Below are 18,378 nucleotides of genomic sequence, written 5' to 3'. Positions count from 1 at the left end.
AGAAGGGATTCACAAACAGCCCGACTGTCAGTCTGACCCACACGTGGATTCCTCAGTCAAGCTGAGGCACGGAATGGTTAAGCAAGAAAACCCAATGGGAAACCGCATCTAAAAGATAAGATATTGAAAGGCAGTCCCCATGTTAACCTCTGAGAGAGTTAGGCCTTGCAATAGTGAAAAACAAATTTGGCAGTATTTCACTATCAGGACATTTAAAACACATCAGTACATATCCTACCTTTAACATACACTCCATCCTGCCCTGGAGCTACCTTGTGTAGGAAAGTACCCTCTTTCTTGGCATGGGTACCCCCTTTTTCTGCCTGTTGTAAGTGTGTTTGACAGTGTTCATTGCAATCCTGCTAAGCAGGACCCCAATGATAATGCCCTTGCTCCCAAAACTCATCCCACAATTGGCATACTGGTGTCCCATATAAGCCCCTAGTATATGGTACCCAGGTACACAGGGCATTGGGGTTCCAAGGGATCCCTATGGGCTGCAGCAGTTATTCTGCCACCCATAGGGAGCCCATGCAAAGGATTCTGCAGGCCTGCCATTGTCACTGCACCTGGTCACTATAAGTCACCCCTATGGTAGGCCCTCTCAGCCCAGAGGGCACGGTGCAGGTACCTGTGTGTGAGGGTACCCCTGCACTTGCAGAGGTGTCCCCACAAACTCCAGATCCATTTTCCTGGAGTTTGTGAATGGGGAAGTGCCATTTTGTACGCGTACTGGACATAGGTTACTACCTATCTCCAGCTACATAATGGTAACTCAGAACGTAGGCCTGTTTAGTATCAAACATGTTGGAATTCCATGCACTCTGGGGGCTTCTTAGAGGACCCCTAGCATTGCTCCTACAACCTTCTAAGGTTTTCCAGGCAGCCCCAGCTGCTGCCACCTCACAGGCAGATGTCTGCCCTCCTGTTGCTTGAGCAGAACAAAGGATTTCCTCTGGAAATAAGTGTTATTGGACTTGGTACGGGTAGCCTCCCCAAGCCACTGGCATGCTTCGAACAGCACATTTGGTGTCCTCTGTGCATAAACCAATCTACACCGGTTGAGGGACCTCCAGTCTCTGCTCTGGTGCGCAACTGGACAATGGAAAGGGGAGTGACCACTCCCCTGTCCATCACCACCCTAAGGGTAGTGCCCAGAGCTCCTCCAGAGGGACACTGGGTTTTGCCATCTTGATTCCAAGGTTGGCAGGGAACTCTGGGAGCATCTGACTGGCCAAGTCAGACAGGTGACATCAGAGCCCCCTTCTGATAGATGGTCATCCAGCTAGGTGACCAATCCTCCTTTCAGGGCTATTTAGGGTCTCTATTTTGGGTGGGTCCTCAGATTCGACTTGCAAGATTCCAGCAGGATTCCTCTGCATCCCTTACTTTGACTTCTGACCAAGGAAACTGCATCTGGACTCTCCATGATCAGACAATCTGCAACAAAGACAAAGACTTCACCAGCAACATTGTTTCCACTGCTCCTTCCAGCTTCTGCAACATTTCCCCGGTTGAGCATCCTCTGAAGACATCCCGTCTTAAGTCTGCACAGGAAAGAAGTAGACTCCCTTGGAGTGAAAAAATCACTCCTGTGCATCTGTAGGTACCAACAGCAATGATGACTGGCTGCATGGATCCCCTCTCCTGCTGAGTCAGAAGTGGTCCCAGCACAGTCCTCTCTACCAGCTTTCCAACTTGGGTGGAGGTAAGCCTTTGCCTTCCCATGCATGACAGTACCCCGTGCATGGCACCTTTTGCAGCTGCCAAGGCTTGTCGGCACTTTTTCCAAGGGGTCTTCAGGCATTGTGTATCTCCAGCCCCCAACACTCCTTCCTGTGATGCACGGATCCCTCGGTGGCTCTCCAGCGGCGTGGGACCCCTTTTCGTAGAGCTGCATGGGCTCCATTTGCACCTTTGGTGTCCCCGTCCTGTGGGAATCCTGTGTGTGCTGTCTGTGTTTCTGTGGGCTCCCTGTGATGCTGAGGGCCCTCTCTGATTTCACCTACTGGGTTGAGTCCTCCGGGGCCTTGCTGGTTCCTGTCAGCACCACTTTCCACCCACCTCAAGTTTTGCTGGTGCCAAGGCTTGTTGGTGGAATCCGAACACGCAAGCCCGACTGCAATCTTCCTTCTGGCATAGGACATCACCTGCATCCTCCAGGAATTCGACTCCGACTCCAGGGATGCAGTGCTGACTCTTTTTCCTCATTCCTGCATCCTCAGCCTGGTGGGTAGGGGCCCCTGCCCCCACTGGACTCTGCTGTGTCTTCTGGACTTGGTCCCCTCTTTCCACAGGTCATCCTCTTCAGGAATCCACCATTGGTTTCTTGCAGTCTCCTCTCAATTTTGAAATTCTCTTCTTTTTTTCTAAGTGGGTATTTTGGGGAAATTCTAGTGATTTACTCCTGCTTTCCTTGTCGCTGGTGGGTTGTGGTGCTTACCTTTGTACTTTCCTGGTACCTCCTGCGCCCCTCTACACACTCCACTTACTAAGTGAGGGTCCAACTCTTGCATTCCATTTTTTTGTATATTGTTTGTATTCCCCCTAGGGCCACTATTCCCTATTGTGTTTTATACTGTTTGCACTGTTTTCTAACTATTCCTATGCCTATTTCTGACAACTAGTGTATATATCTTTTGTATAACTTACCTCCTAAGGGAGTATTGCCTCTATAGTATTTTTGGTGTTGTGTTACCATGATAAAGTACCTTTATTTTTGTAACACTGAGTTTATTCTTTCATGTGTGTAAGTGCTGTGTGACTACAGTGGTACTGCATGAGTTTTGCATGTCTCCTAGATAAGCCTTGGCTGCTCATCCACAGCTACCTCTAGAGAGCCTGGATTCTAGACTGCCTAGACTACACTGATAGGGGATACCTGGACCTCGTATAAGGTGTAAGTACCTTAGGTATCTACCACACACCTGGCCAGCTTCCTACAACTAGGGCCTGCCTTAGGGTTGCCTTACATGTACAAAAAGGGACGGTTTGGGCCTGGCAAGTGGGTACACTTGCCAGATCAAAATGGCAGTTCAAAACTGCACACAGAGGCACTGCAGTGGCATGTCTGAGCCATGTTTACAGGGCCACTCATGTGGGTTGCACAATCAGTGCTGCAGACTCACTAGTAGCATTTGATTTACAGGTCCTGTGTACCTCTAGTGCACTTTACTAGGGACTTACTAGTAAATCAAATATGCCAGTCATGGAAAAGCCAGTTACACATACAGTCTACACAGAGACCACTTGCACTTTAGCACTGGTCAGCAGTGGTAAAGTGCCCATAGTGCCCACAACCAGCAAAAAAAAGTCCAGCACACGGTCAACAATCACAGGAAGCAGAAGCAAAAAGACTAGGTAAATTGCACGAAGGATGCCATGTCTAACAGTGTCATAGCTCCCAAAGGGTTGAACTGAAGGTTAAGTAGATAACTCTGGCTGGACCCATGAAGACAAATGTGAGTATGCTGCTGAATAAAACCCCAACCCTATCATATATTACACCCATATTCTTACAACTAACAACCCAATTCCTAACACCCTGCAACCATTTCAAGCTGAACAAGAATGTGAGATAATGAATTACACTGGTGGTTTTAGCATTCTATATATGATCGGTGGTTGGAAACATGGAACTTTTGGTCATTACTGTCCCAATAAACTGTACTGTTGTTAGGTGGTGGACCAGTCAAAAACCTCCTTATTAAGTTTCTTGACATACCTCAAATTGCCATCTGGGGTAAGTGTCATTAAATAGTCCTAATAACTCCTAGCTTGAACAGATGCTATGTTAGTGCAAATCCATTTTACAAACTTTGCAGAAGACTCCTACAACCATCTGTTAGCTAAGCAGGGTTGTTCTATTCCACCTCTCCAAGAACACAAGACACTTTCAGATGTGCCTTACAATTCTCATTCCATGTTTTCTTTGTTTTTTTTGGTAAATGCACTAGCAACTTAGCATGAAAATGATATATGAAACCATAGTAATTAGTGCGAATATGGCAGATGAAAATAACAAATATTAACAAATCGAGCATTAGAAACTTAAATTCAATATTCAGTAACCCACCATTTACTGCAAAGATTTCAGCATTGTACTTACTCAAATGTGCATGACAAGCTAGCACTGCCTTCCTTGTTATTATAATTCTGCTCTTTCACTTTCACTACTTGCTCCTCACTTGTTTTCGCAATACCTGGTAGGAATGTGAGATTTTGAATCGTATTGATGGTTTTATCCTTCATCAGTAAAAGGTGCTTGTAGACTTGGAACCCACTACCCAGTTTTTGGGCATTATCTTCCCAGTTTTCTGCACTGTTGGTGGGTGGTGGACCGGTCAACATCTCCCCGGTAGATTTGTTGACACACCACATATGGTCATCTGGAGTGAAAGCCATGAAGTGGCTTAGTAACCCCCAACATGGACCATTACCAACCTCTTCAGCATTTTCCACCCAGTTTGTAGTTGTTGAGTTAGGATAAATGCCTTTTACCAGCTTTTCCGGAGTCGCTCCATACAGCATTCCCATAGGATCATAAAAGAGAGTAGTAAACTCATTCCATCTCTCACCGTTCAGCCTCTTTGCTTGGCTGTTAATCCAGGATTCATCCTCAATGGTTGGTGGGATGCCTTTGTATAGGTGTCCATCATGAGTGACAGCATAGAGCCGATCACTAGGGTGGAAAAATATAAGTTTGAACTGATCCCAACCACTATTCCCAACAAGTTGAGCCTCACTAAACCAATCAACCCCCACAGAGCTTGGCAAAAGTCCTTCGTATAGTTGTTCTCCACGCACAGCATAGATCTTGCCATCTGGACTGTAGGCAATCTTGCTAGCATTTTCAAATTTTCCAATATTTACGGCTCTTGCATGAAAATCATCTTCAGCATCTTTTGGTGGCAAGCCTACTCTGCAAATATTTTTTTCATCCACAGTGAAAAGAACAATATCTGAAAAATAAAATATAGAAACATTTGTTTTGTGAGCTGATATAACACACAATTATGAAGAGTATGACAACTGTTAGTTTAACAGAAGTTGCTTAGCTTTTAACAATAGCAGAATCGACCATGGCATCTGAGAGAACTACATGCAGTACGAAGAGGAATTGCAAAGCTGTTACTTCCCCTAGTACATCAGCTGTATGGTGTGGACCTTTTTTATGTCTATATTTAAATATCATGGTTCACCTCCTAGTTCAATATCTGGAATCTTCTATAAGCGCACATCCTAAGGTAATCCCTTATCACACGCGCAGGCTGCGCAGAATGAGTTCCTCAGGATTTACCGGTGGCAGCCATTCTAGCGGTGCACACTCAGAAGTTCGATGACATTCTCATTGCAGTACAAAGCATTAAATCCACTCTGGAACCTAAGATTGATGCCCTGTGTATCGATATAGGCCACCTGCGGGAGGAACATAGGAAGTTGAAGGACTGTGTTGCGTCCGCTGAGGGCGAGGTTGCAGAACTACGTCCTCCTCTAACGAACGCTACCCAGCACATCAAGAACTTGCAAAAAGAGGTTTGGCGCTTAAAACAATGCCTTGAGGACCAAGAGGGGGGAGCCCATCGCAATAACATTTGGGTGGTGGGTCTGCCTGGGCAGGAGGGGGGGCCCTGTATGGACCTCTATATGGAGCAGTGGTTGGCCCAAACAGTTCTCCAAGGTAAACAATCATCCTTTTTCTCAGTGGAAAGAGCGCACAGGGTACCTGGCAGGCCTTCTCAACCGGGACCCCACCCTTGCCCGGGGGTGGTGCGTCTCTTTAACTACAGAGACAGAGATCACATCCTACAAAGGGCTCGCACTGGCGGCCCATGGAGAGTCGCCAATTCACAGGTGAATATTTACCCCGATTACATGCTAGAGGCCCAGCACAGGCGTACCTCCTTCCTCACGATGATGCGCACGCTGAGGGAGCACAACGTTAGATATGCTCTCCAGTTTCCGGCAACCCTCAAGATCATAACGGACACTAGCACCTTTTTTTGCGCCACACCGGAGGAAGCCTGGACATGGATGGAGGGAAATGGCATAGCTTCAGGACCACCACAATCACCCTCATGCTTGACGAGGCGCTGGCTGAGGGAGGGCTTCCGGGATAGTGCGCAACGCACACAGACGGCCTTTACCCCTGAACAAGCCTCCAGAGATCGGGTGCGTGAGGAGGTAGAATGGCGTGTGGGCTCCCCTGCATCATCAGTGAGAAGTGCGGAGTAACAGGATGAGGTCTCCCCGGATCTGGAAGCGGAGCAGCTCTGAGGGGGGGGCCCGACGGTGACACCCCAGATTGCAGAGGATATGCTGTAGGGGGGCCGTGCCTGGTAGGGTGGACCTCCCCGACCCTGGAATAGCACTACATACATGATAGGCTTGTCAACGTTGACCATCATCAGGCCTGTGCAGATTTAAAATGCCTATCCCCTCCGCTCTTGTACTGCAAGTTACTCTTAACTGCTCGTACTGTCTATGCTCCCCCCCTTCCCTTTACACCTAGGTGTAATCATACAAGAACAATAATGTTTCAGTTGGGTATCAGAATTACAGTGGTTGTCCACCAATTCTTGATGCAGCCTGTGAAAAGTTGTTTATTGTTACATTTATGTTTTCTTAGTGGGCTCGTTCACTGGTAAATGGGTGGGTGTGCTGGAATGTGCGGGCGGATCACATGTTGGGGGATGGGGACTGGGACGGGGGCGGGGAGCGGTGGAGGTGCAGAGTGCTATCTGATCTGTCGACACGAGTATCCCCCCTCCTAAACGCAACTCATTGTTCACACACTCAGCTGCATGGCGCAATATTCCTTCATGACATGGAATGTTAGTGCAAAATATTGGCTTAGCTGCTTCTGTCAGAGCATGCCCAAACACCAATTTCTGCGCTGCGGGGTGGGAATGACCCAATGCTGAACACACAGGAAGACATTAATACGGCATTCTTTGAATATTATTCCACACTACGCAGCCCCAGTATGGGGGCGAAGCGCGTTGAGGTGGAGAGGTTTCTGACCCCCCTCCACTTGCCCAGGATGTCTTCTGTAGATAGGGAGTCACTGGAAGCTCCCCTACAGCTTAAAGAACTTGAGGGGGCTATAAAAAGTATGGCACGGTGGAAGACCCCTGCCACGGACGGATGGGCGATCGAATTTTATGCTGCATATCAGGTAATGTTAGCCCCTAAAATGCTGGCAATGTACAATGCAGCGTATGATGAGGGAGCCCTTCCGTCCTCCCTGAGCAAGGCGACGTTGGTGGTCCTCCCCAAACCTTTGCGGCTGGGATCGTACCGCCTGCTATCGTTGCTTAACTTCGATTACAAGATATTAAGTCGGATGTTAGCGGGCAGACTAATGCCCATAATTACTAGTTTGGTTCATTCTGACCAAAACGGATTCATCCCGGGCAGAAGCACCTTTCTTAACCTCCATTGATTGTTCTCCATTATCGACTGGGCGGGTGAGGGGAAAAGTGAGTTGGTGGTGGCCTCCTTAGATATAGAAAAAGCATTTGACACACTGGGGTGGACTTACCTGCTGCGGGTTCTACAACAGCTGGGCTTTGGTCCCAACTTCCTGAAATGGATATCTCTATTATATCAGTCACCTATAGCCTGGGTGAGGACGGGCGCTGTGATCTCCAAGCCCTTCAATATTGGTCGTGGGACATGCCAGGGATGCCCCCTGTCACCACTCCTTTTTGCATTAGCTATGGAGCCCTTAGCGCAAGCCCTGAGAATGAGAGCGCCTGACTGGGGACTTTCTATGGGAGGGGTTTGGCACGTCATGTCACTTTACGCCGATCATGCTCTAATATACCTCCGCGATCCTGTGCCAGCCTTGCCCCATTTGTTGTCACTGCTGCAGGAATTTAGCAGGGCATCCAGCCTCAAGATAAATTGGGCGAAGTCCTGCTTGTTCCCTCTTATGCCGATATCCATGGCTCAACGCTAGCAATTACCTATTACCTCCCTGTCGTGGGCATGTTATACCATCAAATATCTTGTGGTCAGGCTCTTCCACAAGGAAAAAGATTTAATAGGCGCAAATATAGGTGGTGTCCTGACAGGAGCGAGGTCTTCTTTACCATTTTAGACTTCCCTCCCACTCTCTTCCCTGGGCAGATTGGCTATCGCTAAGATGCTGGTGCTTCCAAGATTGTTATACCACTTCTCAGGTCTTCCGATCTTCCTTTCGTATAAGTGGTTTGCAGAGATGTGCTCCTTTCTCACAGCATTGATATGGGGCAGGGGTGGAACTCGTGTGGCATTAAGCAAACTTTACACTCCTATGTCGGAAGGTGGCCTGGGTGCCCCAAACTTTGAGCATTATTACGCAGCGGCTCAGCTCCAATGGTCTATGCGTTGGTTAGCTGGTCATAATTTTCATGAATTATGCACCACGGTCAAACAAGGAGGTACAAATAGAATGTTAAGCTGGTTGATGTCTCCTAACCCCGGCACCCCAGTTGCAAATAGCAATTTATTAATGAGAAACGCCAAGAAATGTTGGCTCAGATACACGCACAAGACAGGCCGGGGGCGGCCCCATACGCGTCCACTATGGACACTGCCGGGCTGGGCTACTACTCTGCACAAACCAGCGGCAACTGCCTGGGAGGTGGCAGAAATAGTGGAATGGGGCAACCTCTTTGAAGACCACATGTTGATCCCGTTCACTAGCCTAGTAGGCGATTTCAGTCTCCCTCCCGGCACCTTTCTCACCTATGCTGCTCTAACCCGACTAGCGACAACTTACTGGGGCTCTCCGCCCAGAGAACCTGTCACATCGGTTTTGCTCAAAACACTACTGACTCACAGGAACACAAATAAGGCGATCACAATATATACAATGCGCTACACATAGATGACAATACTCGCCTTACATCGCTCCGGACATACTGGGGGGAAGCGCTACACATTGAACTTACGGATGCCCAAGGGGAACAGACCCTCATGGCTCCTAAAATTATATCAATAAATGCCGGCTTCAAACGTATCCAGTTCAATTATCTGCATCACACCTACCTCGCTCCTGCGAGGCTGACGAGGATTTACCCATCCACACAGGATGAGTGTCCGAGGTGCCACAGTGGGCATGCTGATTACTTACATATGGTGTGGTCCTGCCCCCATGCGGTTGAATATTGGGTAACGATAACTGAGACATTAAACAAAATTACAGGAGGGATCACGCACTGTGATATGGCACACTACATACTTGGCATAACACGCAGAACCTCAAAAAATAAACCGGTGAAAAAAATCTTAGACTCAGCACTTGTACTGGCAAAAAGATGTTTAGCAATGAGTTGGAAATCCCCCATATTGCCACCTGTTTTGAGATGGCTTGCAGATCTATGCATCGTTACTTGCTTTGGTTAGACCCCCTTCTAATCCCCCTGATTGGGCAGGGGAGGTTGTGGTGATCAAGAGTGAGTTGAACCGGCGGGCGGGGTAGTGTGGCGGAGAGTTGGGTTGGTTTCCCCCCCTCTTTCCCCCCTGTCTATGCTGGTGCATTAGGGTTGAACCATTCGCAGTACCGTTTCCTGCCCTATTCGTAGACTGTAGAACGTAAATCAGACTCAGAATCAGCCCCCCTCAGCACTCCCTCAGCACACCCTGGTGGCACACCTACCCAGTTTATCGCAGTTATTGTAGTTTTATTAGAGTTTGGTATTATATTGTTTTTCTTTAGTTTTTTCTTTATTCTGAACTTAGAATGGAATATATATATTATTCAGTGGAATTGTAACTATCACCCTGTGGTCGATCCTCTCCGGTACACATTTGCCAGTCTCTCATTCCTAGCTCTCTAAGTTTGGTTATAATGCGTAACGTATTGGGTAACAATATCCAAGTATAAGCACTATGTTGTTGCAGCTTAATATTTATCATACTATATTGATTTGCCATCGGAAACCATTCCTAATTTACAGAAAAATAAAGAAATATGGAGAAGAAAAAAATAGCAGGGCCATGCCCAAATGTTAGATATCATTTGCCTGTGACAGGAGAAGCCTCTTTGAAGTGTGCCCCAAGAATATTATGAAACCCTCGGCAGACCTGTCAAGAAGGATGTGACATTTAAACAGGATTCAACACTTTAGTGCCAAAAATGTTTTCTTCTATCCCACACTGCATATTCTATCAGGTTCAGGTCGGTCATCTCAGCCCCCAAGGTCATCCTATTGTTTGCTCCTTGGAGCAACATCTAACTTCATTCATGCCTATTCAAATGCTAATTACTGGCTAGAACAAATTGGAGAGCAAAATGCAGATTGAGCTTCCAAAACTTTACATAAGGGAAAGGAAACTTTCAAAAGTCATCTTTCCAAAAAATGTATTCCACATCTGACTTCACCAGTGCTATTAAAAAAGTAAAAAATAAAATTTGTAGCTGTTGCCCAGGCATTTATTAAATTTAATGTTGTATCCGATTGCTTCCTTATGAAACAGCCAACTTTGCTACAGTGAAAACAGCTTTCTGGGTCTTCACACTGTAAGTGCAGGTTTAACATTAAACATTGACATGCCTTACGCAGAAATACCAAGCATAGAGCCCCCTGGGAAATAAGGCCTACTTAAGGCTGATTTTTTATTGATATTTAGAACAGCACAGCTAGGCTACAAATGGTAGTCCTGGAGACATGCCCTGCTGAATCACTGCAGTAAATGGTACAATGAATGCAGCAGTCTACTGGTAGCATTTGATTTACAGGCCCTGTCTGCATTAAGGGCAAAAATGCCTGGGTCACTTCGCCTACTGTGACTGGGTCTTTCAATATTTCTGGATTCATCCTCCATTTATGGGGCCATCTGCTGCCTTGACTTCACATCATATTTAAGCTCTTTGTTCTGGAAGTGGTCCAATATATCTACCACAGAAACTCCTCCCTCTGGGCATTTGAGGCGAGAATGTGGTTCATCTGTGAGTATGCTGTGTACAAATATGAGCAGAAAGAAAATACTTTTTCGTCAGGGTGGGAATATCACCAGTGTTGGGCCTGGGCCTCTTTTGCTGAATACATTTATGATCGCCATAAGGCTCTGTAAAGTGTACCACTGCTAACCGGTGCTAAAATGCTTGTTCTCTCGCTTTCAAACGTGGTTAAATTGTTTTATACCTAATTGCCACATTTAATTCACCTATATGTCTCTTGTAAAGTGGCATACCATCTACCCAGGGACTGTTAATTAAATGCTACCAGTGGGCCTACAGCACTTATTGTGCCACTCACTTAAATAGCACCTTAAAACAAGTCCCAGGTCTGCCATTTCAGCGTGTATGACTTTTAAACTGCCAGCTCAACTTGGCATTAAAACCCCCTTGTCAAGCCTTACAATTCCCTTTTGTTACATATAAGGTGAGGTGCTGTGTAATTAAAAGGTTGGACTTCCACTTTTAAGTTATACATGTCCTGGTAGTGTAAAACTCCAAAATTCATGTTTCACTACGATGATACTTACCTCTCCCATAGAATAACATTGGAGATTGATTATTACATTTACTAAGCTGTAATTTCCAATTGAGGGCAGTTTGATGGGTGATGTTTGGTACCTATGAAATTGTTACAATAGACCCACTGTAATGGTAAAGGGAGATGCTTCATGAAAATTTTGTAAAATGCCACTTTTAGAAAGTTTAAACTTTAGACATGCATTCACATGGAACTCATTTTCTCAAAACATTATAAGACAGGAAATCCTGTAAGGAATCAATCATAAGCAAAACATTTTTCATCAAGACAGCAAATACCATTTATACTCAATCCCAAAGTGTGCCTGTGAATCTGGTTGTGTATGGAAAGTTTCAAGGTGATCTGTCAAGCAGGGCAGAAAAAAAGGGGAGATCAAAAAGCATGCATTTCCCATGTTAATTCCCATAGGAGTTTTGAACACGACTACAGCCTGAACCACTGGACGGAATTACATCAAATTTGGCAGAAAACCAGCTAGAACGTTTTGTGGCGATCTGTCAAGTGGGGGCCGAGAAAAAGGGGGTGCCCCAAATTGCTTTTCCCCATTTATTCGTCCATAGAGATTCTGAACAGCGATAGAGCCCGAACCGCTAGACGGAGTTACACTGAATTTTGTAGAAAGGTAGCTCTTGGTCCAGAAAGCGACCTTTTTGTTATTTGGTGTAAATCCATTCAGTAGTTTTAGAGAAATTAAAGAAAATCCAAATTACAGGCTACAGGGACGTTATAGTAAGGCTCACATTTTAAAAATAACTCTTGCCCTTACTTGAGTCCTTGCCATGCACTGCTAATTACCCCACAAATTATGGCACTCATGACGTATCTGATAACATCACTACTAATATCAATGTAATATGTAATATTTCCAGTAAAATATTTGAGGAAAGAACTGCATAGCGGGGGCAGGAGTTATATCATAAAGCCTAAAAACTCTCTATCTCTCTCCCTCTCACTCTCTTTCTCTCTCTCCATATCTCTTTTTCATTCTCTTTCTCCCACTCACACACCTACTCAGACCCTTAAGCATCCACTCATAAACCTACTCAGACACTCATGCACTCACTCATCAACTCACTCAGAACCTTGTTCACCCACTCACAGTCCCACTCATACCCTCACACACCCACTCACAGACCCACTCAGACACCCACACACCTACTCACAATGCCATTCACATTCTCACACACCCACTCACACTGTCACGCACCCACTCGCAGACCCACACAGACACTGATACACCCACCAAGATACTGATGCCAGCTTAGGGCACGAGTTATGGTTACGTGAGATAACTCTAAATATAACTGGTGACTTTCTATGGTTTGGGATGTTTAAAATGTGAGCCTAACTATAATGTCCTTCTAACCTTTGTTTTTTTAAGTGAATATATATTTATAGATATATATAGTAGGTAGTTATAGTTGTCATATGGTTTCCATAGGAAAAGCATTTTTTGTTTTTCTCATAACTTTGGTGCCATTTGACGAATCCTAACAAATGTATCAAAAACTAGTTTGCCCCTCACTTCAGCTCTTGAGAAAGGGGGGGGGCCCAAAACAATTTTTCCCCATGCACTTCCCTATAATGTTTTAGATAGACATTACTACAGTTTGAACCGCTGGACCGAATTACACCACATTTGAAAGAAAGGTAGCTCTTGGTCGAGAAAGAGCCCTTTTCGGATTTGAGAGATGCAGCTGGAATGAGTTCCAAGGCTTGTTTCCCAGTGAAGAGGGCAGGTAATCTGACTGACACGTTGTCACAGAGGACTTTTCTTACACCAGGAAGGATAATGCAATAGAACATGAGGTTTGAGGTGTCAGAGACTCTCAAGATGCTATCCTGTTTGTGTATTTGTGAACAATGCGATGTTAGCAGAACCACCATGCAAAGTAATAAGGCGGCACAGTCGAGTGATGTCTGTTATTGGTGAGAAATGAGACAATGCAACTGACATGATATGAAATTTAAATTGTAATTTACATTGTTGACACCTTTTTAACGTTTCAACCACTGACTTAAGTGGGCTGAAAGGTAGAGAGGAATTAGGACCATTTACAAAAGTTGTGGCCCCTCTGTGAGGGCATGTCTTGCTACTGTAGGTCTTAGGATTTAGCATATGAAAAACCTTAGACATTCCCGAAAAAAAAATGTTACAAGGACGTTGTATTTAGGTTCAGAATTCACACTCACAAAACCATAGAAATTCAGAAGTTATAGTTATACTTATTTCAAGAAGTTATAACCTGTGCACCAAGGTAACTATAACTCATGACCTTATCAGTAATGACATCTTCTACAACATAATTTATAGTATAACTGCAACATTTGCAATAAAATTAGTGATGAAAAAACTGAGCATGGAGAGGGTGCGAGTAATAGTTATCTTAGTGCACTGGTTTTTATTGACGGTACATAGTTTTGAGATAAAGGTCTGTCTGTTGTTGATGTTGATGGCATTTCATTCTTGGGCAGGATATTAGAGTCTTATCAGGACTGTATTTAGCTGGGGTATAGTTGCATAATGGGGCAAGTTCTGTGTGCAAACCTGCCAAAATGCCGCACGTTGGGTCTCACAGGGTGACACCAAGAGTGGAAATTGCACCAGTGTGCTAAAATCAATGAACATATACTCACAGGCTAATACCCATGAATGCAGCCAGAGACCCCAATCATGAGCCAATTGTACACTGAGCGTGGCAGTAATGGCAGACTCCTGATTGGAGACCCGGCTCTTCTTCAAGTGAAGGCTTTTAGAAAGTTGGCATTTAACTGCATTTCACCCTTTGTGCCTACATCCTGTCTTGGGTGTCATGAATTGGTGTAGCTGACAGACTTTGTGAGTTCCTCCCAGACAGTCACACAATAGAGTGCTTAGGTGTGCCTCAATGAGCCACCTGCTGGCAGGATGGGGGGCGTGGAGCTGAGCACAGCCCCATTTGCAACTGAATAACCTGTGCTCTGCCTTCACACAAAGGCCCTAACCATTTGGTATTGTCACTGCAGTCAGCTTGAAGCAACAGCAGGGGAGTCAGACAACTCCATGCACTTCAAAGAACTTTTTCAGAAGAAGGGCTCTGGGGTAAAAAATAGAATCTTCTGACCCATTCTTCAGTTCACTACTGGAGCTGCTGAAGGTCTCTAAGAGGACTGCCTGCTTCTGTGACCTGCTGTACATACTGCCAGACTGCTGATGTATATGGAAGGACAGCTTTGCTGCCTGGAGTCTGCCTTGAACCCTCAGACGCAAGCCCTACTGTTAAGCCCTGCATCTTCAATTGCACCCACGACTACCAGATGTGACCCCATGAGCTAGTTTTCTGTCCTCCTGTTCAGAGATAAAGGGACATATAAGGCTCCCACCGTCTTGAACCAGCACCTGGTCCCAGCCTCAGTGGGTCCTGAACCCCCAAGAGGTGTCCCACAAATCCTAGACCCCTGGTTGTGGTGCTAAATGTACCCCTAACTGAGGACTTAGAATTAGGGCCTGATTTAGAGTTTGACAGACAAAAGTGACGGATATCCCATCTTCCATATCACAATCCCATTATAGCCTATGGAAATTGTAATACAGCAGACAGGACATCCGTCACATTTGTGACAGAGTAACCTGTCTGCCAAACTCTAAATCAGGCCCAAAATTTGCCCAAAAATTGCTCTGAGAACCAAGAGAGGACCGGGACCAACCCGCTTGCCCACCCTCCTGAGGTACATCACCAGTCAGATTGACTTTGCGGCTTCTCCTGCTATTCTCTTCTCCACAGGAGCAAATTCATTTCAGCGGTCCTTCACCAAAGTGGTATCTGACTTCGTGGAACTATCCTCAGCTACAGCCTTCTGCCTCATCCCACTGGAGTTTATCGACTTCCAATTAGGTGACTAAGGGCCTGATTACGATTCCGGCACCCAGGGGTGTGGTTAGTTTTTGGCACTGCTTCAGAATAACGATTTCTCGTAAACCTGGTGCAGTGTCAAAAGCAATGGTTGTTGCGTGGAAACACCCACAGCAACACCCATTGCACGTCCCTCTGCAGCAGAAAACTGCATTGGGCCCATATTCAGAAGGCGGCATTAGGCCACGCAAAGTGGCTTGGCACAGCCTTGTAAATGTGGAAATAGGCGGAGCGCCAATGAAAGTGATGCTCCATTTGCACTAGGGGCTGTAAATAATCCCTTACGCCCACTACACATGAAAGACACATTTTCTTGAGCTCCATGTGTCTAGGGATGAAAGGCAATAATATAGCTTCACATGACAATTATACAGAATTAGTCAGGACTCTGGTGACGACAGAGACATGAACGGGTAGGTGTGCTTTCCCAGGGGTATTGCATAGGTAGAAGGCAGATATTAAAGGTAGTGTAGACACACATGATATGACTTCATCTTCACTTACAGATTCAAACCCATTGGTGTTGCACTCGCCCTGATATTGAATTATTATGGCATGTAGGGGTAAATGCTTGACTTGCTTGCCATATTCATCATCTGTCAGCAGATGTTCAGTTTGCTGTATGATAAGTGCATTACAGTCACAGCACCGCACATAACAGTGGATGGGACATGTGCTGCTTTCTCTCGGATTACCCTGTGTGTCAAAAACTACTGTTCATCTCAATTTATGATGTTTTCTTTAGGGAAATTCAGCAGTATTCCCCAGCATGTATTGCTTAGTATTTTTAAAGATAGATATGCTCACTCAGTTTGAGGAATGATGCCTTGGATGCATACTTGGACACCCCCAACTTGCATCCACAAACTCTAAGGAGTTAGACTTTCAAAAGTGAGTGCTCTAAAGATGCACTCATATCTACCTAAGCCTCATGTGGCTGTCATGGGAGCCGTTAGTAAAGGTTCACTAGGCATGTAGTTGGTAATGTTCCGAAACAAGGAGGCGGTTACTTGACAGGTGGTAAAACATAGTCAAACTGACTATGTCCTGTGATTTATTAATGTGATGAGCCCTTGTATAGTGGTAGTATGTTAATGTAAGTGCACTAATTGATAGGATTGGGCCTGCGGCCACCAGTATGAAAGTCTCCTGTGTGATGCATGAATGACATGTGAATGGATGATAAAGCTGTGGTGCCTTGACTTGGGTTTATGGCTCACCTTCAGAAGTCTTGGTTACAATATTCAGATACTTTCATAAGTAGTTCTGCTTTGAAGACATAATTTCTGTAGGTGCTAAAACCAACTAGTGTATGTGGTGATTTACCTTTAAAAAATGTGTACCAGAATTATATATGTGGTGGTAAGATGTCTCTTACTAGGAAATCTTTTTTTCTCATATGGGTAGCTGTGGATTTTGGGCCCTAGCTCAGATGGCACCCAGGCAAACCTGCACATTTTTTAAAACTGGACAACCAGGGAACTCTAGGGGTCCGTGACATGCACGTCTCCCACCAAGTAATATTACCCAGAAGCCCTTTCAAACATCAAACCTTCGTGAGAAACACACATTTTCATAACATTTCTGTTATGGAAAGAAATACAGAATCTATGTGGAGGCATAGGTTTCTCACTAACCTGAGTTCCCACTTGTCTCCAGATCAGAACAGCACCCCACTTGCATGGATGGCCCAAGAAAAAAGGACACAAAAGGCCCTAAATCGCTATGTTGAGAGGTAAGCAATACGGGTAGGTACAGTATTTGGGGCCGTGCTGTGGGGTCAAGTATGCAAACCTACAAACCACAAACATTTTTGAAAACTAGACAAATACAGGAGTCCGGGATGATGTGCCTTGCATGGATCCCACAACGTTTTTTTTATCCACAATGCTCCACAAACCTTAAACTCTGACTGAATTTACACATTCACCTTCCATTTCTGTGATGGGAAGTTCCAGAACCCACAGGAATCCACAAAATTCAAACAACTCTGCTTTACCCCATTTGTGTTGATAGAAATGCTGCCACATTTGTGCGGCTGGAACAGGAACGGCTCAAACCATGGTCAATGGGAAGCCTCACCAGGGGACCATTGACCTTGGTTTGATCTATTTCTGTCACAGGCACTAGGCCTACCTACACAAGTGAGGTACCATTTTAATCAGGAGACTTTGGGGAATGCTGTGTGGAAGGAAGTTTGTGGCTGCCCACAGATTTCAGAAATTTATATCAAAGAAGTATGAGGAAAATTTATTTTTTTTAGTCAAGGTTTGAGGTTTGCAAGGGATTCTTGGTAAAAAAAAACATGTTGAGAGCCATGCAAGTCAGCCCACCCTGGATACCCCTAGGTGTCTAGTTTTTAAAAATGTACAGATTGGCTAGGTTTCCCTAGATTCTGGCTAGGGTCTAAAACCAAGACTAGAGCTACCCACATTGGAAAAAGTGGGTCCGTTTTGGGTGAAAAAATGTGATGTATCCATGTTGTGTTTTGAGCTGTTTCCAGTACAGCTACTACATCTACTGACACAAATGAGATTCCATTTGTATCAGGAGACTTGAGGAATACCAGGTGGATGGAAGTCTGTGGCTCGCCACAGAATCAAGATCATCACAGAAAAAATGTGATGAAATGTGTTTTCTTAGTCAAAGATTGAGGTTTGCAAGTGGTTCTGGGTAAAAGAGGTGGTGAGATACACACAAGTCAGATACCCCTGGATGTCTGGTTTCCAAAACGTACAGGTTTGCTAGGTTTCCTTAGGTGCCGGCGGAGCTAGGGTCCAAAATGTATAGCTACACCCATTTTCAGTGAATAAATGTGATGCGCCTATGTTTTGTTTTGGGCCATTTCCTGTCACAGGCACTTGGTCTACCCACACAAGTGAGGAACCCTTTTTATTGGTAGACTTGGGGGAATGCTGGGTGTATTAAAGTTTCTGGCTCCTGACAGATTCTAGATCTTTCCATCACAGAAATGTGAGGAAAATGCTTTTTAGTGG

At 45.3% G+C, this 18,378-nt stretch overlaps 1 protein-coding gene across 1 annotated transcript in view; it reads right to left on the bottom strand.

Annotated features, from left to right (window-relative positions):
- Positions 1–18,378, bottom strand: part of LOC138260468 (uncharacterized) — a 118,027-nt gene that overhangs the window by 49,078 nt on the left and 50,571 nt on the right. The window contains exon 2 of the mRNA XM_069209029.1: positions 4,109–4,961. Coding sequence (XP_069065130.1) covers positions 4,109–4,961 — 853 coding nt within the window. The remainder of the gene's footprint in view (positions 1–4,108; positions 4,962–18,378) is intronic.

Source organism: Pleurodeles waltl, chromosome 1_1 (genome assembly GCF_031143425.1).
Source record: "Pleurodeles waltl isolate 20211129_DDA chromosome 1_1, aPleWal1.hap1.20221129, whole genome shotgun sequence".
NCBI lineage: Eukaryota > Metazoa > Chordata > Amphibia > Caudata > Salamandridae > Pleurodeles > Pleurodeles waltl.
Note: the sequence above shows the minus strand (reverse complement) of the source record. Positions and strands in the feature narration are given on the sequence as shown.